The sequence below is a fragment of the Hemiscyllium ocellatum genome, chromosome 3 (genome assembly GCF_020745735.1).
Source record: "Hemiscyllium ocellatum isolate sHemOce1 chromosome 3, sHemOce1.pat.X.cur, whole genome shotgun sequence".
Classification (NCBI taxonomy): Eukaryota; Metazoa; Chordata; class Chondrichthyes; order Orectolobiformes; family Hemiscylliidae; genus Hemiscyllium; species Hemiscyllium ocellatum.
In genome coordinates this window covers 80,587,365-80,611,848 of record NC_083403.1, presented here as the reverse complement: position 1 = coordinate 80,611,848, position 24,484 = coordinate 80,587,365, and the positions used below count along the sequence as shown (strand labels likewise).

The 24,484-nt window shown below is 40.9% G+C and overlaps 1 protein-coding gene across 1 annotated transcript in view; it reads right to left on the bottom strand.

Annotated features, from left to right (window-relative positions):
* Positions 1 to 23,666, bottom strand: part of cd2ap (CD2-associated protein) — a 243,817-nt gene extending 220,151 nt beyond the window's left edge. Inside the window, exon 1 of the mRNA XM_060851280.1 lies at positions 23,460 to 23,666. Coding sequence (XP_060707263.1) covers positions 23,460 to 23,463 — 4 coding nt within the window. The 5' untranslated portion in view covers positions 23,464 to 23,666. The remainder of the gene's footprint in view (positions 1 to 23,459) is intronic.
* Positions 23,667 to 24,484: the final 818 nt, after the last annotated feature.

The following is a 24,484-nucleotide window of genomic DNA, read 5'->3' as shown; positions in this document are numbered from 1 at the left end:
AATGACAGTCAGTAGAAGCAGTGTGCATCATCCACAGGAGGCACTAAACAATTTCACCAAAGCACTTTCCAAACCCATGACTATTACCATTTACAAGGACAAGGAAGGATGCTGATGCGAGGATTCAACACAGATCGATAGGAATGCTGCTTGGAACATTGAAATTCAACCATGAGAAAAATAACTACAATTCTGCTGCCTTCTTTGATAATGTGAAATTATATTGTGTTTGGATAGTTATATCAAATGTTGAAGGGATGAGACTCTCAAACACAGACCATATCTAGTGGGAGAGGGGCCTAGCATGAGAAGGCAGACGTAGCCAACATAATAGAGGACCCCTCCTGCTCCAGTTATACTCCCTTCCATTGGGCAGAAATGACAAGTTTGAAAACACGGACCAACAGATTCAAAACAGCTTAATTAAAAACTGGAAGAACTACAGATGCTGGAAATCAAAGACAAAAGCTGAAATTGCTGTAAAAGCTCAGCAGATCTGACAGCATCTGTGGAGAAAGCAGAGTTAAATTTTTTTAGTCCCAGTAATCCTTCCTCAGAACTCAACAGCTTCATCCCTGCTCTTATTAGACTTTTGAATGGATGTCTCATATTAGAGTTGATCTTTCTCTGCACCCTCTCCCCTCTGTGACTCTAGATTCTGTGTTCTGTTCTATTACCCTGATGTACTTCTGTAAGGTATAATTTGCCTCGATAGCATGTAAAATAGTACTTTTCACCGTATTTCAGTACGTTACAATAATAAAACAAATCAAACATGCATTTGAACTAACTCTACGCAGGCCAGTATTCCATCACCAAATCACCCTTTATTTACAAAGTGTAGAATACTTGACACTGATCCAGCTCCAGAGTGAAGATGGCTGACCCTCCTGTTTGTATCTGTCAGCCAGGGCTCCCTGATTAGATCAGATTAAACAGCCCCAGTCAGGGAACTCATTCTATGATGGCCACCAGGCTGACATCATTCCACCCACTACATTTCACTTCACTCAAGATGTGTCAAAATTTCAGGTGATCTCTCTTTTAGTATTCCTTGTGTTTGTTGTGGCCCCTTCCAGACACATGCTTGTGTGCCAAATAATTCAGCTTCTTGAAGTCAGAACACATTGGACATGCTTTTCGCACGTTTATAGGTGCAGAATGTGTCACTGCCAGTAAGTGTCTTTTGCACATGAACCATCAGCATAAGACCTGATCTTTTTGGTTGTACATATATTCTGGTGTATTAAGAACATTTTTGCACACATTAATTATTATTCTCTATAGATTAGGTTTCTTCTCTTCCAAAGACATGTTTGCTGTGAAATCTTTTGGTTCTTAATATAATCCTATCTTTAATTAAACTGTGCTTGAACTGCAGATTCAGTCAGTACCTCATGTCACATGACAACTGCAAAGGAAGCACACTGGTACAGATTGCATTTAAAACTCTAACTGTGGTCGAATTAAGTTTTCTCCAGAGAAAAACATCATGAACAGTTTTTTTCTAAAAAAAAAGCAATTTTACATTCTAACTTAAACAATCATAGAATCCCTGCAGAGTGGAAGCAGGCCATTCAGCCCATTGAGTCTGTACCGACCCTCCGAACAGCATCCCACCCAAACACGTCCCAACCCCATCCCTGTAATTCCCCATTTCAATGGCTAATCCATCTAGTTCGCACATCCCTGGTGACAATTTCGCATGGTCAATCCACCAAACCTGCGCATCTTTGGACTGTGGGGAGAAAACCAGAGCACCCAGAGGAAACCGATCTAGACACAGGGAGAATTTCTGTGTGGATTCTGCACACTCGCCCAAGGCTGGAATCAAACTTGGGTCCCTGGTGTTGCGAGGCAGCAGTGCTTACCACCAAGCCACCGTGCTGCCTCCTGGATCATAGTTTAGTGTAACATCAAACACACCTGCTTTCCACACAAAAATTCCCTCCCATGGGAATGTCCTTTACTGCAGCAATGATATAGTTTACCTCCTTGATTTTGTGCAGACTTTGTTAGAAAGGTTCCTTTTTTTCCATTCCACAACTGTTTCCTTAAATAGCCATCTCCTGAATAATGGCTGATTCACTTCCTTTTTTGAAACTTCACAGAATAAGGTTCATTTCTGTATTCGATAAAATTGCCACACAACTGTTTCTTGACTACTGGGACTATTCACTTTTAGAGTCTCAAAGTTGGCCAAATCTTCTCAGGTTACAGCACATGATTATTAAAGAACATCGAAAACATCGAAAGTTAGCAACAGGGAAATGGCTCAAAACAAGTTCAAAAACAAATTCAAAAGTTTTAAATTTTGTGTTGTAAATTAAGATTAGATTACATTAGATGCCCTACAGTGTGGAAACAGGCTCTTCGGCCCAACAAGTCCACTCTGACCCTCTGAAGAGTAACCTACCCAGACCAGTTTCCCTCTGACTAATGCACCTAACACTACAGGCAATTTAGTGTGGCCAATTCACCTAACCTGCACATCTTTGGACTGTGGGAGGAAACCAGAGCACCTGGAGGAAACCCACACAGACACGGGGAGAATGTGCAAACTCCACACAGATAGTTGCCCGAGGCAGGAATTGAATCCGGGTCCCTGACACGGTGAGGCAGCAGTGCTAACCACTGAGCCACCGTGCTTTTGTGTTAAACAGCTGAGATTTACATCAGAAAACATTCAAGTAATACTACAAAACAAATCTGTGTTGGTTATAGGAAAATATTTGGCATTTCCACCCATTTTACATCTCAAATCACCCATTATTGTTTCCTTTGTGTTTTGTTCCAGGCACCCTCACCATCCACTTCAGATGCTCATCCATCCCTTGTTAACAGCATAAAAACAATTTACCAGTTAATTTCAGTTTTTAAGAGACTCCTCCCCCCCGTTCTTCAGAAGAATACTAGACGATATACAAACTCTTGCTCTCTCCACAGATTCTGCCTCACTTCTTGTGCTCCTCCAGCACTTTGATTTTCATTCCATTAGTTTGAGCCAAATATACACCCAGCTCTGAGCGGTAGAAGTCCAACATCCAAGTAGATAAAGGATGATTTAATCAAGGATGCTTACTGCAATAATTTAATGTTTCATTCTACAATGGAAACATCTGCTGCAGTGGTCAAAAAAGACACAGATTTATACATCAAAAACTGCTTTATATTTACCCATGAGACACTGCTTGTGCTCATATCAATCACGCACTAAAGTTATGTCAATTGCAAGCGTGTCTGTGAAGCTATTTCACCCCAAAGGAAGAGGAATTAAACTGAACGCAAAATAATTGACTCAGAGTCCAATTTCACATGGACCAAAAATGGTGAATAAACCAAAGTCTTAAGACTCTCTTCCAATAATTGAAACCTCAAGTACTTAATGGCACATATGGGGCTTCTCCAACAGAAATAAAACAATAATATTAAAAGTCAGTGTCAGTGGGAGAAAGAAAACCCACTAACCTTGTATGCCACAAGAAGGAATTCATGTAAAAACAAGAGACAAGCATATTTCATGGACAAGATTAAACTTGCTAAGGAAAGAGGACGCTAAGCCATTTTATGATACATACAATGCTTTGCAGTCAATTCAGTTTCAACATTCCAGGGAGTTATGCTGAAGCGGCACAGTGCCCTAGCCAGCCCAGATTTACACCATTACCATCTCTCAAGGAAAAGGCTAGAAACTAACCAAAGGACTCAGTTGATCTAGGGGAGAACAGCGTACTAATAAAATTAAGACCGAGATAAACAAAGGCTCACTTGTATTCAAAGTAGAATTTCTAAAGGGAGAAACAGCAAAATATTTTAGATAAGCCAAGACAAGACGGCACAAGTTCAAGACTATGAAAGGCAAGTTTAGAAGAGAATTCCTTACATTTATTTGCTCTTATAGGAACATCAAAAAGAAATAGTTAGCTGAGAGCACAATCATTAGCAAGAACATGTTGATAAGGCTGCGGCACTGAATTATGATAAGGTATAATTAACTGCTGTAAGGAAAAGATTCAATCGAGGACCAAAACAACTATTTCTTCAAAACTGTTTGTGCTGTTATGAATTCCCAGGAATGCATCACTGGTGCATATTAGGTTATGTAAAACTATATTCAAGTCCATTCTTTATAACGCCTAAGCTTTCTTCTCATTATGACTTCAAAAAGGTATAGACTACAGAGTCATAGGCCACAAAGTCAAATTAATGTTGTCCTTAAATTTCCACTCAAAGCTTCAAGCTTGTATTCTGATTTAAATGCTCTAAAGGTCATGGCATTCATCACAGCCTGAATGTCAAGACAACAATACTCCCCCCAAGTCAAATCAGTGAAAATAAATTCAATAATATGGACCAATGTCTGAAATTCCTTAAAATTTATTCCCCTATATTTATCATACTTTTGCTCATCTCTTCTAATCAATCCTTCACATGTTAAGTCTCTGAAGCATGTCACAATACCATTCGACATGAAAAGCACAAGATGAATGCAACCTGAAATTGCATAAAGCATTGATCAGTGCTCTTTACCTTTATGACAATCAGCTGAAATAACTTTCGAAACCCAAGCAAACAGAGGTACAACCTACAAGAGCAAAAGGGCAAGAACAGTCAATGAAGACATTCAATTCCCCCCAACTAAAATATATTCCAGAGAGGAAGATAAATTGTCAAGAGGGTGAGGATGGGGTGGGGGGGTGGAGAGAGGAAGGAGTTGGTGGGAAGAGGGGTAGGGGTTAACAGACAAGAAATTCATGGCTGAGCAAGTTGAAGAAAATAAGAGATAAAAACTTTACAGTATGAAATATCAAAGGGCAAGGGCAGATTGGAAGTTTGGGAAACTTAAACGATCAACAAATGGTCACTAAAGAAAGGTAAATTATGAAATAAAACTAATACAAAATATTAAAAGGGATAGCAAAAGCTTCTGAGTATGTAAAAGGAAGGAGAGCAGGAAAAAAGTGAATGCTTGCCCATTCCAAGTCTGAGGAGGAGACCAGGCATTTAACAGAGAAATTACAATGACGCTAAATCTGTATTTTGCCTGTTTGTTCCAAAATATAAACAGTGAAGGACACCAGTATCATCTCAACAGTGACAGGCAATGCAAAGGTTATAGAAAAGGAAGAATCCAAAGCAAATCAATCACTAGGGACCAAGTACTGAGCTAAATGTTGGGACTGAAGTTAGACAAGTCCCCAGTGACCTACATCCTACAGTCTTAAAAGGAAGGGGCAGCAAAATAATGGATCCACTCGCTTTAATCTTCTGAAATTCCCTCAGATGTGAGAATGTTTCCAATCCACTGGAACCTATGTGCATTCAAAAATGAAAAAAAGGCAACCAATGGGAAACTGTAGACCAGTTAGTTTAACATCTGTTGTTCAGAACTTGTTAGAATCCATCATTACAGAAGTAACAAGATGATATCCAGAAAGTCAAAACTCAAATCTATCGAAGTCAGCATCATTTTATAAATTTTATAAATGTGGCAAAAGGAGAATTCATGTTTGACTAAATCAGCAACAAGATAATTGGATATTGGAGATCCTGTAGATGTAATACATCTGAATTTCCAGAAGGTATTTAATGAGTTGCCGTATAAAAAAGGTCACTGCACAAGGCAAGATCACAAGGAGTTGGGGGTTATTTATTAGCTAATCTGCTTTTGAAGCTAACCTACAGAAAGCAGAGTGAGGATAAATGGATCTTTTTCTGGTTGGCAAGACATAATTAATGGGGTCCCACAGAATTTAGTCCTCAGGTCCCAATTATTTACATTATCTACTTGGATGCAAGGATGGAAGGTACTGTAGCCAAGTTTGCAGATAACACTAAAACCCATGGCATGATCCAATAAAAAAATAAGAACGTTAGAAATGTATATGGATAGATTAGATGAATGTGCCAAAATTTGGCATATGAATTGAACGAGGACAAGCTAGATTATCCGTGCTGATCTAAATAAAAGAAAGCCAGAGTCAAAAACTGTGATGCTGGAAGAGCACAGCCAGTCAGGCAGCATCCAAGGAGCAGGAGAGTCAATGTATGAAGCTGCACCTGCAGTATTATATAGTCTTGGTTCCTTTACTCAAAGGGATGTAGTCACACAGAGGACAGTTCTAGCACATAAGATAAATCTAGGTAATTCTCAACTGATGAATGGACACTGGTCTAACTGTTCTCGAACAAGCTGAGTAAAGTCCTACAACACAAGGCTTCAGCATTACTGCTAACAAGCGTCAGGAACATATGCAATATTTGTCGTCATTCCTTGGTATCTCAGAGTGAATAAAATTGCTTGAAGGATGGCATTTGCAATGCTAGTGACCTACAGGAGATAGAATAGGATGGTCAACTCTGCCCTTATTGAAAAGGTTGAAGCATTTACAAAACTCTTTTGCTGGGTTCCAGTGTCATTGAGGATGTGAATGTTTCAGAGTCACTTCCCTCTCCAGTGAGTTGTTTAATTATGTATTCATAATTGGTGCAGCAGGACTGCAGAGTTTGGATATGATCTGTTATAGATTCAGAGATATAGGGATGTAGAACACGGAAACAGACCCTTCAGTCCAATTTGTCCAAGCCGACCAGATATCCTAAATTAATCTAGTCCCATTTGCCAGTATATGGCCCAGATCCTTCAACCCTGGCAACACCCTTGTAAATCTTTTCTGAACCCTTTTAAATTTCACAACATCCTTCCTATAGGAGGGAGACCAGAATTGCACACAATATTCCAAAAGTGGAAGAAAAATGTCTGCACAACTCCTATACACAAAGCTCCAACCAATAAGGGAAAACAAACTAAACATCTTCTTCGCTATCCTATCTAACTGTGGATGTGATTGCTTAGTTCGGTCCATTATGCACTGCTTAAACTTCTTGGCATGTAACCAGTGTTGTGTTGTAGCTTCACAAGGTTGACAGTCCATTTTTAGGTATGCCTAGCGTTGCTCCTGCCGTGACCTCCTGTACTCTTCATCGAGTCAGGATTGACCTCTTAGCTTGATGGTAATGGTAGAGTGGAGAAAACATACGACCATTAATTTAGAGATTGTGGTTGAATACAACTCTGCTGCTGCTGCACCTCATGGATGCCCCATTTTGAGTTGCTAGTTCTGTTTGAAATCTATCCCATCCAATATGGTGGTTGCGTCATTCAATATGGAGGGTATTCATAAATGTCAGAGGACTTCATCTGCACTAGGATTATTGCTCCTTGGATGCTGCCTGAACTGCTGTGCTCTTCCAGCACCCCTAATCCAGAAACTAAGTAGAATCACTCCTACCACTACCTGTGCCTAACAGATACATCTCCAACAGGCAGTGTGGTAAGGATGAGGTCCATTAAGTTTTCCCCTCACCACTTGCTCCAGACCCAGTCTAGCAGTTATCCCAGATTCTGCCAGCTTAAGGGCATCTTTCTTGATATAAAGTTAAACATAAAACAAAAAAAAATGTAAAAAGGAGGACTAGAATACACAAGCGCAAAATTGATTTGGAAAGCAGAATATTATACTAGCCACAAGATTCTAGCCCCAGCACACAGTACCTCACACGGCCGATTTGTTACAAATAAACAAAGATAATATTCCCACTTGTTTGGCTTTTTATTCTAGAACATAAATAAGCTATTTATCATTAAATAGTAACAAAACCAATATGATATTTATTAGCAGAGTATATGGTTGTCATATGATTATTTACATTTTGTGATCTGATCAATTTCCTACATTTTGTTCCCACCCTTGGTAAATACACATGGGTACACCATGTACCTGAAGGCACTGAGCATGCTTTCTCAAGCAAACAATCTTCCTACAAAATTCAGCATACTTGAAAAACCATTTCCTCCATCCTTTCTCAACAACTTATCCAAAGCAGGCTAAATTGTTCCAACAGCTTTAGTCCTCAGTGGATGATGAATTCCTGCCCTTTGGCCCTCACCTAAAAAAAGTTTATAACTTTCCCACAACAGCTGAGTTTTGCCCTTAAGCTTTCAATTATTTGACTCCATTTCCTGCAGTCTCACTCAGTGTATTGCTCCTTTCCAAAAGGAAAAATGGCTAAATTTGGATTCTCTTTCAAGAATTGCATTTTATTTTTAGCATATTGTCTATGCATATATCTGAGAGAACATACATAATTCTACAATCTTAGTGCCATGCAACACTACAGGGTTGATGATGACCAAAGCCCTAGATTTGCAGAAAAAAAATGCTTAATCTTAAGCCATTCAAAGAATTTTCCTCGTGTCCAACTTTCCCTTCAAGAGATCATAATCTGAGACAGGGTTTTCATCGCTGCTTTCCATGCCAACTGAATGTTCCAAATGTGAAGCTGAAAAAGATCTTCTTGTCAAGTTTCCATTCAGGCCAACAGCAAACTACAGCCCAGTTGGCACCCACAGACTGCTTCAAAAACTCTGCAGTTGATACAATCCACCACATGCTAAAATAATGAAGACTTCAAACTAAACAAACTACAACATTATAAAAAAAAAGTCAAATATATCTCTCTCTCTCTCATGTTAAATGGATCCTTTAAACTATTCCAGAATTCAGATCCAGAAACAAATTCTTCCTTTGGCCATACACCAAATTTTACTGATTTTAATTTTTAACATTGAATTTTTGTTTAAACATACAAACAGGGGCATTATTCATTTCATCTGCCCATCTTCACTCATGGGAGTTAAGCGGTTTGATAATCTCTTCAACAAACCCAAGGGAGGAACTCTCAGCAAGAGGAAGCTTCGGGGACCGAACACACTGTATTTTTGTTCCTCCCATGTCTGCTGCACTTGCCACATGAACTACTTTATTGGTTATAAATTACTTTGGCATGCTCAGATTTTAAGAGACAATTTCTTCAATTACTGCCAGTTGAAAATTCATAAAAAGCATTTAACCACTTTCTAAAGTGAAATATTGCTCTAACTCATATGTTCAAGTGTCTGACACGGGACTTGAATTCATTACCAGCAAGAAAACCAATGTTGGCAGCATTCCCCCCCACAAAATTTGGTGCATTTTGAAACTCTTAACTCAAATTACTGGTCAGTTTCACACTAAATTAGAGCCTACCCAATAAATAAATCAAACATAATCTGGTTCAAGGAAACCAATTGTTTGTCAAAACTTTAACTTGCCTTTAATGGCAAGTTAATGTGACAAAGAATTTTAGGGCAGATCATTTCTGCACCATGGATCATCCATTTTTTTAAAAATGAGGAAGAGGAGGAATTATCCAATGGTTTGAATTACATCATTTCAATGAAAGAGCAGAAATCCTAAAGCATGAAATTGACACTGAATCCTAATTAAACATGACACAAATACAGAAGTTGTTGGAAAAGTTCATAGACGCTGCCAGACCTGAAGAGAAATCAAAGTTAATGTTTGGGTCCAGTGACCCTTTCTCATAACTAATGGTGACTTGCACCTTGAGGAACCAATAATTTGCTTTTGTTTTGCCTGAATTGCCGCATCCACAATTCTTCAGGATTTTCAATAAAGCAAAATATTGTAGATTTGAAACCTGAAATACAAAGAGCAGGAGAAATCTTGTGGAAAGAGAAACATTCAACATTTCATGTGCAATATAATACTTCTTCAGAACAGGCAGAGATTGGAAAATTATACTTTAATTATATTCACAGGGAGGGGAGGAGCAAGGAAGGGCTTCCAGAAGAAAAGACAAAGATTACTGCTGGTCATTCTTCTAACCTCTGATGGTTACAAGCCCAACCTACTTAACCACTTCTCATGAAACACTCTCTCCGTATCCAGGAGGGCCTTGTGACTCTTATGTGAATTGCCTCCAATGCCAGTATTTCTCTCCTTAGTTAAGCAGACCAAAACTGTTCACAGTATTCCAGCTGTAAGTAGGCTTTGTCCAGTTTTATCAAGACACCTCTATTTTCACAGTCTACTCCCTTGGAATGGAAGGCCAATAGTCTATTTGCCTGTTGTAATACAACCTGAACTTGGATGCGAGCACATTAGAAATCATGCACAAGGCCCCTCAAAGCTGTGCTCCAGATTCCTGCAGCCTTTCTTAAGTAACATTAAGTTCCTCAATTCTTCCAACCAAAAAAAAGCCTAACTTCACAATTCCACCTATATTCCCACATATTCCATCTGTCAAGTTTTGCCCACTCATTTAACCTATCTATATCTCTTTGTCGGATCTGTCAAGCTCATTCCTTTCTGACCCATCTAATTTGGTGACATTACTTTGACTTATGCCACCAAAGTCACCAACTCAAATTTTTCTTAAAAACTAAATAATTGTGGTCCCCCACACAAGTCCCTGTGGCCTTCCACAAGTTGCAGGTCACCATCCTGAAAGTATCCCTTCTATCCAAACCGTTTTCTATTAGTTAGTCAATACTCAATCTATGCTAATATACCACTTTCAACACCATGGATCTTATAATAATTGTTTATGTATGGTACCTTGTCAAGCAGCTTTTTGAAATCCTTTGTCTGTTCTGCTTATCTTCTCAAAAATTGGAGTTGTCAGGAATGTTTTTCCCTATGTGAATACAAATTCAAGCTGAGTCCATATCATGCATTTATTAATGTTCTACTGTTGCACCCTTAATAATGGAATCAAACATTGCCCAATGACAGATGACAAACTAGCCAGTCCATAGATTTTTTTTGTCTCCATTTCTTACTCCAAGGCATTCCTATTGCAGTTTTCCAATCCTGAGACTTTATCAGAATCTAAATATTCTTGGACTATTACTACCAGTGCACCCATTATTTCTCCAGCTACATCCCTTAAAATCCTAATACACAACCCATTAGGCCCAGAGGAGTTATCAGTCTTCAGTCTGATTAGTCCCAATTCTACTTTTTCCTCTTGTGATAATTATTGCATTTATTTCCATGCCCACAATCCATCCATTACTTAATAACTCATTCCTGAAGGGCTTATGCCAGAAATGTCGATTCTCCTGCTCCTCAGATGCTGCCAGGCCTGCCGTGTTTTCCCAGCATCATATTTTTCAACTCTGGTACTCCAGTATCTGCAGTCCTCACTTTCTCCTACTTAATAACTTTGAATGCTATTGGCATCCTCTATCATGACGACTGATAGAGTGTTTATTCAATTCCTCTGTTATTTCCTGGGTGCTCCAATATAACTTACCCAACCTCCTCTTGTAAATTACCTACGTTCACTTTGGCCTCATTTTTTTCTTCTCTCTATAATAAGCTCATTAATTTTTTTTTAAAAAAAGTTACTTACTAGTTTTCCCTCAGTTAATTTTCTCCCTCTTTCATTTCATTGCAATCATCTGTTGTCAGCTTTCCCCAATCCTCTGGCCAACCACTAAATCTTCAAGCCACATACTATATTTTCTTCTTTAAATTTCATAGAATCCTTACAGTACAGGATGACACTCTCCAAAGAGGGTCCAAATCTAGACCCAGCCTCCAACAGTATCCTATAACTCCCATTTCCCAAGGATAATCCACCTAGCCTAAGGATCCCCGAACACTGCAGACAATTTCAAAATACCCAATCCAAACAACTTGCACATCTTTGGACTGTGGAAGGAAATCAGAGCACCCAGAGAAAATATACCAACTCCACAGAGTCAACTAGCCCAGGCTAGAATCGACTGTTGGTCCCTGGCACTGAAGCATCAGTGCTAACTACCAATCCACCCTCACCCTGTAAAATTTGACACCTTTACCAATCAAGAACCTCTCTCTGACTTAAATACACTCAATTACTGAGCCTCCAGAGTTCTGCAGCAATGAATTCCACAGATTCACCACTCTTTGGCTGAAGAAATTCCTCATTTCGGTTCTCAAGGATCATCCCTTCACTCTGAGGCTGCGCCCTCAGGTCTTGGTCTCTGTTACAAATGGAAACATCTTCTCCACCTCCACTTTATCCAGGTCTCTCAGTATTCTCCAAGTTTCAGTGAGATCCTGCTCATCCTTCTAAATTCCCTTGAGTACAGATCCAGAATCCTCAACCACTCCCCATGAGGAGCCTTGGGATCATTCTTGTAAAGCTCCTCCAGTGCCTCTCCAAGGTCAGCACATCCATCCTAGATACATTGCTCAAAACTGCTCAAGATATTCCAAATACAGTCTGACTAGAGCCTGCTACAGCCTCAGCTGCATTATATCATTGTATTCTAGCCCTCAAACTGAATACTTAAGTTGTATCAGCCTTCCTAATGAGGAGAAAATGAAGACTGCAGATGCTGGAGATCAGAGTCAAAAAAAGTGTAGTGGTAGGAAAGCACAGCTGGTCAGGCAGTATCCGAAGAGCAGGCCTGACCAGCTGTGCTTTTCCAGCACCATAATGTTTGGCCTTCCTTACTGCCAACTGAACCTGCATGCCAATATACCTTTCCTCAGGTAAGGGACACAAAAACTGTTCACAGTATTCTAGCTGTTTTCTGACTGATGCCTGGTGTAGTTTTAGTAAACTTTTGTTATTTTTATACTCCATCTCTCTTGAAATAAAGGTCAACCCTTCTCCCCAACTAAGACATAGCTGTGCTGAGGCATGAATTATTTTCTTAAAGACCTACCAATGTTATTCAACATCCTTGCCACTAAAACCTAAGGTTGGGTTTGTGTTTCTACATTCACTGGGTTGAGAAGGACATTTAAGTTTCACTAAGATCAGAGTATGATAAACACTGGCTTGAAGTATGTTTAAATGCATTGAAATTAGATTTCTTTAACCTGATGAGTTCAGTCTATCAGCTATAAGAGTAGCAGAGAGAGAAAATATTAGGCTGTTTCCTAGTAAAAGAAATGTTCTACGCCAACTCCAACAGCAAGAAGATGAAAACTGCATTCTTGGAGAGATAACCATGCAGAAAATCAATGAGTATGATTGTTTCTTTCAGAGAGAAAAATGTTGTACCAGCAGTGGTGTGGTTTAGCAGTCATATGAACAATCGACACAGCATAAAGTCCTGACAAGTTCCAGAAACAATAACTGTGAAAGAGGAGTTTAAGAAATACATGTTAAGAAAAAAAAGAAGTGAAGCAGTTTGCAGTTTAACAGTCTCAATCAGGACATAAGCAAAACCGCTTCAACTAAATTTATAAAACTGCTGATAAGAAACAAAGTGCAGCCAAAAACACCAAGTAAGGAACTTTAAAGGGGAAGCAGAAATCCTTCACGAAGATTCAAACATCTGTGACATTCAAGTTGAAGTCAAAAGGGGTGAAAACTTACTTCCAACATCATACAAGGTTTACAACATGGAAACAGGCCTTTTGTCCCAACATATCCATGCCATCCATTTTTCACAATTAGTCGAGAGTCATTTAATTGTATTTGGTCCATATCCCTCCATATCTATTCCATCCATGTACCTGTCTAAATATTTTGTGAATGACAATTGTACTCGCCTCCACCATTACCTCAGGCATCCTGTTCCAGACACTCCGCACCCTGTGCTACAAAACTGCCCCTCTAAACCCTGTGAGAAGATATTTCAACGGACTGATGTTAAACAGAAAATACATTCATGATCATTTTCTTCCAATTTATGAATTATAAGCTTGAATATTCACTTCACTTGACTAAGGAACAGCACTCAAAAGATTGATTTCAAATAAACTTGCAGACTATAACCTGATGTCATGTGACTTCTGACTTTGTCCACCCCATTCCAACATCAGCACCTCCACATCATGTTCCTTTCTGACTAGTACGTCAGTAGCCTCTCAAGAAGCTAATCATGACTGACCACCTACGTTCCTCCTAATTTTCTTGTTCGACTGCATGGACCTTAAAGAACTGTGCATGACAGCTGCTTCTAAACCCACAGTAGCTCCATATCTTAGAGAGAAGGCTGCCGATCACCATGGTAACCAAATGAGAACTATACTTAGCCAACTTTTGTTTCACTCTAGGATCTCAGTTGTCCTAATATTAAGCTGGAATCATAAGACAATGAGAAACATGGTGGTGATGATACACAGGATGGCAGTGTCAAGTTCTTTTTCCCTGAAGTCCTTATGCATTTGATGCAACTGCAACATGCCAACTTCTGCAAACAGCAACCAGATTTTATTAAACACGGTATAGTACAAGCTTTGAAGAAACTCTTAACACTCCACAGCATGCTTGCAATGTGTCCCGGGTTCTTTGAACCAAGGAAACAGCCCTTTCTTTGCACAAAATCTTTACATCACAGTCAGGAATGCTCACAAGCCAACCCCCAGTCACTCACTCACAGTAACACACCACAGTCACAAGTCACAACGCAGTGACCACATCAATTCCAGAAACAGTGCAATACAAATCATCCCTTAAATGGCCAGACCAGATGTGAACTGTATTTTTTAAACTACAGGGAGTAGTCAAATTCCAACTGTAATGCTCATTGATTTCTGAATAGTGGATGAAAATGTTCATCATCCTTGAATGGCAAAGGAACAACCATGTAAACCTCCCATTCTACCTACAAGACAAAGACACACCACCTTATCCCTGGGGCATTCAGTTTCTTGTAGGTCAGCAGAGCAAATTAACTCTTAATAGCTCAGTGGGAAAGGGGACAAAGAGGAGATAAGACGGGAAATGGCAAGAAAGTTTATGAATTCTGCACAGTACTAAGCAGAATAGTAAATTTGAAGTAAAGATATCAAGAGCTAGTGAATATCTGGGAAAGCCTGTATAATGATCAAGTTTGACTTTGGACAGGTTCTGGATGAATAGAGTGTTTAAAGGAGCGCAAAGAATGAGAGAGAGAAATTGAATTTAAATGCATTCATTGTAAATGAAGACAAGTGTTTCAACAACCAAAGGGAAAAATTAGGATGAAGATGGGAAATGTAAATATGACAGGTGGTGCACTGCATCTGTAACTGATAAGACAACATTCAAAACACATCTGATCTCAGAGCGAAACAGACTGCACACAGTTCAATTCAATTTTCATAAGGAGTTACTGAGATTCACCCCTTGTAACACAATGAAGCAGAATATTTTGCCTGAAAATGGGGTTACTACCAGATAGTTTGCTATTCCACCGCAAGAAGGTTGTAGACGATAAGAAAGAAAGAGGCAGAAAGAGCAAGTGGCTGAAAGAATAGCAGATTGCAGTGGATAAGATAGTGAAGACAGCATTTGGTATGCTTTCAGTTATTAAGACCATAAGACATAGGAGTGGAAGTAAGGCCATTCGGCCCATCAAGTCCACTCCGCCATTCAATCATGGCTGATGCGCATTTCAACTCCACTTACCAGCGTTCTCCCCGTAGCCCTTAATTCCTCAAGACAACAAGAATCTATCAATCTCGGCCTTGAAGACATTTAGCGTCCCGGCCTCCACTGCACTCTGCGGCAGTGAATTCCACAGGCCCACCACTCTCTGGCTGAAGAAATGTCTCCGCATTTCTGTTCTGAATTGACCCCCTCTAATTCTAAGGCTGTGTCCACGGGTCCTAGTCTCCTCGCCTAACGGAAACAATTTCCTAGCGTCCACCCTTTCCAAGCCATGTATTATCTTGTACGTCTCTATTAAGTCTCCCCTCAGTCTTCTAAACTCCAACGAATACAATCCCAGTATCCTCAGCCGTTCCTCATATGTTAGACCTGCCATTCCAGGGATCATCTGTGAGAATCTCCGCTGGACACGTTCCAGTGCCAGTATGTCCTTCCTGAGGTGTGGGGACCAAAACTGGACACAGTACTCCGAATGGGGCCTAACCAGAGCTTTATAAAGTCTCAGTAGCACATCTCTGCTTTTATATTCCAACCCTCTTGAGATAAGAGACAACATTGCATTCGCTTTCTTAATCACGGACTCAACCTGCATGTTTACCTTTAGAGAATCCTCGACTAGCACTCCCAGATCCCTTTGTGCTTTGGCTTTACTAATTTTCTCACCATTTAGAAAGTAGTCTATGCTTTTATTCTTTTTGCCAAAGTGCAAGGCCTCGCACTTGCTCACGTTAAATTCCATCAGCCATTTCCTGGACCACTCTCCCAAACTGTCTAGATCCTTCTGTAGCCTCCCCACTTCCTCAGTACTACTTGCCTGTCCACCTAACTTTGTATCATCGGCAAACTTCACTAGAATGCCCCCAGTCCTCTCATCCAAATCATTAATATATAATGCGGACAGCTGTGGCCCCAGCACTGAACCCTGCGGGACACCGCTCGTCACTGGCTGCCATTCTGAAAAAGAACCTTTTATCCCAACTCTCTGCCTTCTATTAGACAGCCAATCCTCAATCCATCCCAGCAGCTCACCTCAAACACCATGGGCCCTCACCTTGCTCAGCAACCTCCTGTGTGGCACCTTATCAAAGGCCTTTTGAAAGTCTAGATAGACCACATCCACTGGGTTTCCCTGGTCTAACCTACTTGTCACCTCTTCAAAAAATTCCAACAGGTTTGTCAGGCATGACCTCCCCTTACTAAATCCACGTTGACTTGTTCTAATCAGATTCTGCTCTTCCAAGAATTTAGAAACCTCATCCTTAATGATGGATTCTAGAATTTTACCAACAACCGAGGTTAAACTGATTGGCCTATAATTTTCCATCTTTTGCCTTGATCCTTTCTTGAACAAGGGGGTTACAACAGCCATCTTCCAATCATCCGGGACCTTTCCTGACTCCAGTGACTCTTGAAAGATCTCAACCAATGCCTCTGCTATTTCCTCAGCCACCTCTCTCAGAACTCTAGGGTGTATCCCATCGGGGCCAGGAGATTTATCAATTTTAAGACTTTTTAAACTTTTCTAGCACTCTCTCTTTCATAATGGCAACCATACTCAACTCAGCCCCGTGACTCCCTTTAATTGTTGGGATATTACTCATGTCTTCCACTGTGAAAACTGGCGCAAAGTACTTGTTAAGTTCTCCTGCTATTTCCTTATCTCCCAAAGCTAGGCTTCCTGCATCAGTTTGAAGTGGCCCAATGTCTACTTTTGCCTGTCGTTTGTTTCTTATCTATTGAAAGAAACTTTTACTATCATTTCTAATATTACTGGCTAGCCTACCTTCATATTTGATCCTCTCATTTCTTATTACACTCTTTGTTATCCTCTGTTTGCTTTTGTATCCTTCCCAATCTTCTGATTTCCCACTGTTCTTAGCCACTTTATAGGATCTCTCTTTTTCTTTAATACATTTCCTGACTTCCTTTGTCAGCCATGGTTGTCTAATCCCTCCCCGGATAATCTTTCTTTTCTTGGGAATAAACCTCTGTACAGTGTCCACAATTATACCCACAAACTCCTGCCATTTTTGCTCTACTGTCTTCCCGGTTAGCCTCTGCTTCCAGTCTATTTTTGTCAGTTCCCCTCTCATGCCCTCATAATTACCTTTATTCAACTGCAACACCATTACCTTAGTTAGATCATTGAGTGTTGGAGTTGGAAGATCATGTTGTGGCTGTACAGGACATTGGTTAGGCCACTGTTGGAATATTACGTGCAATTCTGGTCTCCTTCCTCTCTAAAAGATGGTGTGGAATTTGAAAGGGTTCAGAAAAGATTTACAAATGATGTTGCCAGGGTTGGAGGATTGAAGCTAGAGGGAGAGGCTGAATAGACTGGGGCAGTTTTCCCTGGAGCAAAGGCTGAGGTCTATAGAAGTTTGTAAAATCATGAGAAGGATAGATAGGATAAATAGACAAAGTCTTTTCCCTGGGGGAGTCCAGAACTAGAGGGCATAGGTTTAGGGTGAGAGGAATAGATATAAAAGAGACCTAAGGAGCTACTTTTTCACACAGCAGGTGAGTGTGTATGGAATGAGCTGCCAGAGGAAGTGGTGGAGGGTAGTACAACTGCAACATTTAGAATCATATATTCAAAGAGATGTACAGCATGGAAACAGACGCTTTGGTTCAACTCGTCCATGCCGACCAGAATTGCATGCAATATTCCAACAGTGGCCTAACCAATGTCCTGTACAGCTACAACTTCTGTACTCAACACTCTGACCAATAAAGCATACCAAATGCCTGCTTCACTATGCTATCTACCTACGACTCCCACTTTCAAGGAGCTATGAACCTGCACTCCAGGGTCTCTTTGTTCAGCAACACTCCCTAGGATGTTACCATTAAGTGTAGAAGTCCTGCTAAGATTTGCTTTCCCAAAATGCAGCACCTCGCATTTTACTGAATTAAACTCCAAATGCCACTTCTCAGCCCATTGGCCCATCTGGTCCAGATCCTGTTGTAATTGGAGGCATTTAAAAGGCATCTGGGTGGGTATATGAATAGCAAGGGATTGGAGGGATATGGGCCGGGTGTTGGCAAGTCGGACTACATTCGGTTGAGATATCTGGTCAGCATCGATGAGTTGGAACAAAAGGGTCTGTTTCTGTGCTGTACATCTATGACTTTTTACTTCGTGTCTTGGCGTAAAGTATTCAACACAAAAAAAGCTAAAGGAATTAGACAGAAAAGTTAAACATTTCAGCGATTGCTGGACCTGTTACTGAGATATTTGTATCATCGATAGTCGCAGGTGAGGTGCCGGAAGACTGGAGGTTGGCTGACATGGTGCCACTGTTTAAGGGTGGTAAAGACAAGCCAGGGAACTATAGACCAGTGAGCCTGACGTCAGCGGTGGGCAAGTTGTTGGAGGGAAGCCTGAGGGACAGGACGTACATGTATTTGGAAAGGCAAGGACTGATTAGGGGTGGTCAACATGGCTTCGTGCATGGGAAATCATGTCTCTCAAACTTGATTGAGTTTTTTTTGAAGTAGTAACAAAGAGAATTGATGAGGGCAGAGCAGTAGATATGTTCCATATGCCTTACTGAAGTCCATTCGACAAGGTTGCCTATGACAGATTGGTGAGCAAGGTTAGATCTCATGGAATACACGAAGAACGAGCCATTTGGATACTGAATTGGCTCAAAGGTGGAATACGGAGGGTGGTGGTGGAGGATTGTTTTTCAGACTGGAGGCTGATGACCAGTGGAGTGCCACAAAGATCGGTGCTGGGTCCACTACTTTTCATCGTTTATCTAAATAATTTGGATGCGAGCATAACAGGTATAGATTAGATTACTTACAATATGGAAACAGGCCCTTCGGCCCAACAAGTCCACACCGACCCGCCAAAGCGTATACCACTCAGACCCATACCCCTACATTTACCCCTTACCTAACACTACGGGCAATTTAGCATGGCCAATTCACTTAACCTACACATTTTTGGATTGTGGGAGGAAACCGGAGCACCCGGAGGAAACCCACGCAGACATGGGGAGAACGTGCAAACTCCACACACAGTCGCCTGAGGCGGGAATTGAACCAGGGTCTCTGGCGCTGAGGGAGCAGTGCTAACCATTGTGCCACCATGCCGCCCGCATAGTTAGTAAATTTACTGGTGACACCAAAGTCGGAGGTGTAGTGGATAGCGAAGAATGTTACCTTAGATTACAACAGGATCTTGATGAGATGGGCCAATGGGCTGAGAAGTGATAAAGTGCTGCATTTTGGGAAAGCAAATCTTAGCAGGACTTCTACATTTAATGGTAAATCCTAGGGAGTGTTGCTGAACAAAGAGACCTTGGAGTGCAGGTTCATAGCTCCTTGAAAGTGGAGTCGCAGGTAGATAGGATAGTGAAGAAGTCGTTCGGTATGCTTTCCTTTATTGGTCAGAGTATTGAGTACAGGAGTTGGGAGATCATGTTGTGGCTGTACAGGACATTGGTTAGGCCACTGTTGGAATATTGCGTGCAATTCTGGTCTCCTTCGTATTGCAAGGATGTTATGAAACTTGAAAGGGTTCAGCAAAGTTTCGCAAGGATGTTGCCAGGATTGGAGGAATTGAGCTATGGGGAGAGGTTGAATAGGCTAGCACAGCTTTCCCTGGAGCATCGGAGATTGAAGCGTGACCTTAACAGAAGTTTATAAAATCATGAGGGGCATAGATAGGATAAATAGACAAAATCTTTTCCCTGTGGTGGGGGAGTCCAGAACTAGAGGGCATAGGTTTAGGGTGAGGGGAAAGATATAAAAGAGCCCTAAGGGGCAACTTTTTCACACAGAGGGTGGTACATGTATGGAATGAGCTGCCAGAGGAAGTGGTGGAGGCTGATACAATTGCAACATTTAAAAGGATGGGTATATGAATAGGAAGGGTTTGGAGGGATATGGGCCAAGTGCTGGCAGGTGGGACCAAATTGGGTTGGGATACCTAGTTGACATGGACGAGTTGGATGGAAGGGTCTGTTTCCGTGCTGTCCACCCCTATGACTCTATAATGCAGAAATACAAATGCAGGGGTAGCAAAGAGAGAAGGGTAGCTTGAATACCGAAGGGCAACTACCAAAACTGGTGATGTTGTGAAAAGTGAAGAAATATAGTGGGATTTTGATCAGCTGGGCCAATGAGCAGAGGAGTAGCAGATGAAGTTTCATTTAGATAAATTCAAGGAGTTGCATTTTGCCAAGATAAATCAGGGCAGGACTTATGCACTTAATGGTAGGATCCAGAGGAGTGTCATTGAACAGAGGGGTTCAGGTACACAGTGCCTTCAAAGTGGTGTCACAAACAGACAGGGTAGCAAAAGCAGCATATGAACCCTAGCCTTCATTAGCCACAACATTGAATATAGTGGCTAGGATGTCATGTTTCAGCTATACAGGACATTGATGAGTCCACTTTTAGAGTAGTGTACACAATTCTGGTTATCTTGCTGCAGGAAGAATGCTATTAAATTGCAAATGAACAGAAAAGATTTACAAGGATGTTACCAGGACTCAAGGATTTAAGTTATAAAGGACAGGCTGGATAGGCTAGGAATTTTTTCCCTGGAGCATAGGAGGTTGAACAATGATCTTCGAGGTTTATAAAATCATGAGGGGCACTCAGATAACGTAAATAGCAAAGGTCTTTTGTTGAAGGTGTGGGGAGTTCAAAACCAGAGGACATAGGTTTAAAGGTGAGGGGGGGGGGGGGGGGGGGGGGAAGATTTAGAAGGGACCTGAAGGGCAATTTTTCCACAGAGGGTTATTAATGCATGGAATGAACTGCCAGATGCAGATACAGTTATAATATTTAAAAAAGACAGTTGGTCAGGTCCATGAATAGGAATGGTGTATGGGGATATGGACTAAATGTAGACAAATGGTACTACCTCAATCCGGGAAACTTGGTCAACCTGGATAGTTGGACCAAAGGGTCCGTTTCCATGCTCTATGACTATGACTTTATAATATGTATATGGAGACAAGTGTGGTAAAAAGCAGCTTTACATTGCACAACATATAAATACTACCACCTGGCATTGCAAGTCACCAAAAATTCATAAGCCAGAATAATCACAACAAACCATCAGTCTGCACCAGGTTAGCAGGAAATGCAGACAGAGATAAAAAGGCAAGTTTGGACCACTCCTGACCACAAAATGTGACTTGATAGCAGAGAGAAGAACAATCAGTTGATTGCACAATAAAAGCAAACTATTTTAAGGCAAGGGGAGGGATGGGCAAGAACAAAGTTAAATTTTTTTTCAATTAAAGACTTCAAGATATTAGTATCATCACATCACATCACAGTAAAGGCAATGAAAGTTTGTATTCATGGTATGCACTGCATGACAATGTCTGTTTACTCATGGGACTACAACAAGGGCTCATTTTTAAATTAATTTGTCTAAATGGTCAAGAAATGCAAGCTTCCAATAAAATGGTATGGGAAAAGAAACTTGAACAAAAAAAATTTTGCACTAACTTATCTCCACACACAATTCAACAATTTGTATGAGTTTCCAGGAAAGACAATTAACTCTTCCACTACAAAGTTAATCAAGAAAATCAAAATAAACTGATTGACAAGGATGCTAATTTCAGTGTTTTCAAAGTTGGCTTTCTCCCGAATCATACAGTGACTATATCTTGTAATATGGAGTCTCAAAGTACTGGCAAAATAACTGCAGGAGTACAATGTAGCAAAGATAAATAACAAATATTATTCACCAAAAGAATCAATTTAGAATAGTTACCATATTACTGAGTTGGCAAGAAATTACAAGTGATAAAAAGGGGCCTGGACAGAGTGTTGTCCTTTTATTCAAAGTTCCTGCAAGGCTAGTTATGCACTGGGTGATCATTTTTTTTGTACACCCAAAGTCAACAAAATAAAACACATCAGGCTTAAATTTTCCTGCATGAATCCTTGTCTCAGAAAATTAATTATTTTCTGATCTACAAACTCTTCCATGACTTTGTAACATCCTAACTCACTTTACTGCTTACACAACAACTTGATTGCTGCTCTGTTTCACTGTTTCTTATCCCCCACTCTTTTTTGTCCATCAAGTCATGCACCCCAAATTCGAGCACCTCTATTTTCCCCCCTTATTCTTGAACATCAAGACTCTTTATACCAAAGAATGCTTTGAAACATCTAACCTCACCTGTCTCCTATTCTGCTCCTGTTTGGGCTGACCGGCAGCTTTCTACATCACAAGAAATGCAGTGACCAAGCAGATGTTAGAAAATCATCATTGATAGTCGAGGCAATCATTACTTTTTTTAAAAACAAGATAGCAACAATTACACAACTTTTAGTTAAGGATACAATTTCTACAACCACTTTTCTTCTACAACAGTTTAAAAATAAACGCATCCTTTACTTTATTCTTCTATAGCTCTCGATTTTATTTCCATTAATACAGTTATCATTAGAGTTAAGTACTTCAAACAGGCCACAGAGAGATATGGTCATTCGCTCCTATCATGACTCAACTCTAGGTGTAGTCTATAACCACTTGTTATTTAAGTAGATCATTAACAGGGAAACTCCATTATTGCTGCAGCATAACATGAAGGTCAAGTAAAACTTGGATTCAGAATTGTTAAAGAGCAAAACAAGTTAATTTCACCGGAAATCCGTCCATTTCATTCCCTGTTTAGTCAAAGCAGTTTTGCCCTCACCTCCCCCCGGAACAGTGCAATCCTCTTTCCCCACCCCCTCGAAACTTTAAAACGATTTTCCCAAGTATTTTTGTAGCCTCTTCCTGGAGTTAAGCTCCATTTCTCAGCACCGCAGAAAGTTAATACGAGAGACAGGAAAGAACTCCCAGGGTTCATTTCTGGGGGGGGGGGGAAAGAGACAGGAGAGTTGGACAAAGTCAATGGAGTTGGATTAATTACTCAGGAAACCGGCGACTGGAGACTCAGGGTGTGAATAATTCAGAAACTAAAGCTGCGGGGAGGAGCTATTGCTGAAATACCTGGGGAAGGAGCAAGCTCAGAGATGACCGTGCCCCGAACCCCACCGCACTTCACGATACGACATTACACACACACACACACACACACAGATACAGACAGATAGACACAGATACAGACAGACAGACAGATACACCGCCAGCCCGTCCCCCGAGAAGGGACTGGACTGGAAGCGCCGGCTGTTATTGCGGCTGGAAACTCCCGGCACCTCGCCTCCCGCTTCCCTTTCTCCACAGCCGGAGACCTTACCCATGGCTGCGGGCTCTTCTTCTCTCGGATCTGCCGTCCTCTTGACTCCTTATCTACAGGCGGCGCCTTCCATGAGGGGAAGTGGTGGCGATCCTCGCCACAAACCTGTTGTTGCTGCTGCTCGGCTACGGGGCAGTGATCACTGGGAAACAGCCCGTCCGCACCAGCTTCACTTCACTGCACACCGGGCGGAGGGGGAGGTGGTGAGGGGGGAGGCAGGCCAGGGCGGAGCCTGTGGGGGGCAGGGGGTGGGGTTCTCCAGATCCCGCCCTTGTCCGGCCCTTACAGTCCCTGCTGCCGCTCCCCTTGAGCATTGCCAGGGGCTGCTCTGAGGAAAAGACTGTGGAGTGTCTCGGGTTCTGCTGCCTTGGGGCCCGCCTTTGGATCCACTTCTGCGTTGATTTTTTAAAAAATATATTTCTGGCAGCAAGGCGGTGAAACCGAAGGATCAATTCCGAGACAATTCGGGAAATGGCATTTCAACCGAACTATTGACCCGCAACGATGGCATAGCAGTTGTTGGTAGTAATCAGATATACTGCTTTCTGTGCTTTATGGGTTTTTTTTGGTAAAAGGAGCTTTGTTCGAAAGAAGTGTGCATTTTTCTTGCAAAACTTTTTGATGTTGGCAAACAACCCGAAATTATTTGCGTAATTGCGCTGAGCAGCAGCGCCTGGGAACACTTTAGTGATGAGAAGGCTATAATTGAGATGCAAATTATGCCATCATGTGGTTTGTTTGCAAATACAGGGAAAAGATTTGCTAGACGATTTTTTTATATAAATAGTGACGTTTTAAATACATCCATTTACTTCAATCATTCAGTCTTATACAATAAGAATAAAACGCAACTGACGAAATCCGAGATGTTATGCTTAAAAAAAACGTAACTCATATACTAAAATTTGTGATTTTCCATTTGAAAGCTTTTTTTAAAAAAAACCGAACTTCAAAGAGAGTCTTTCAAGATGGGAAGATAATTAATCAGGATTATTTTATTTCGACTCTAGCCTTTGTTACATATT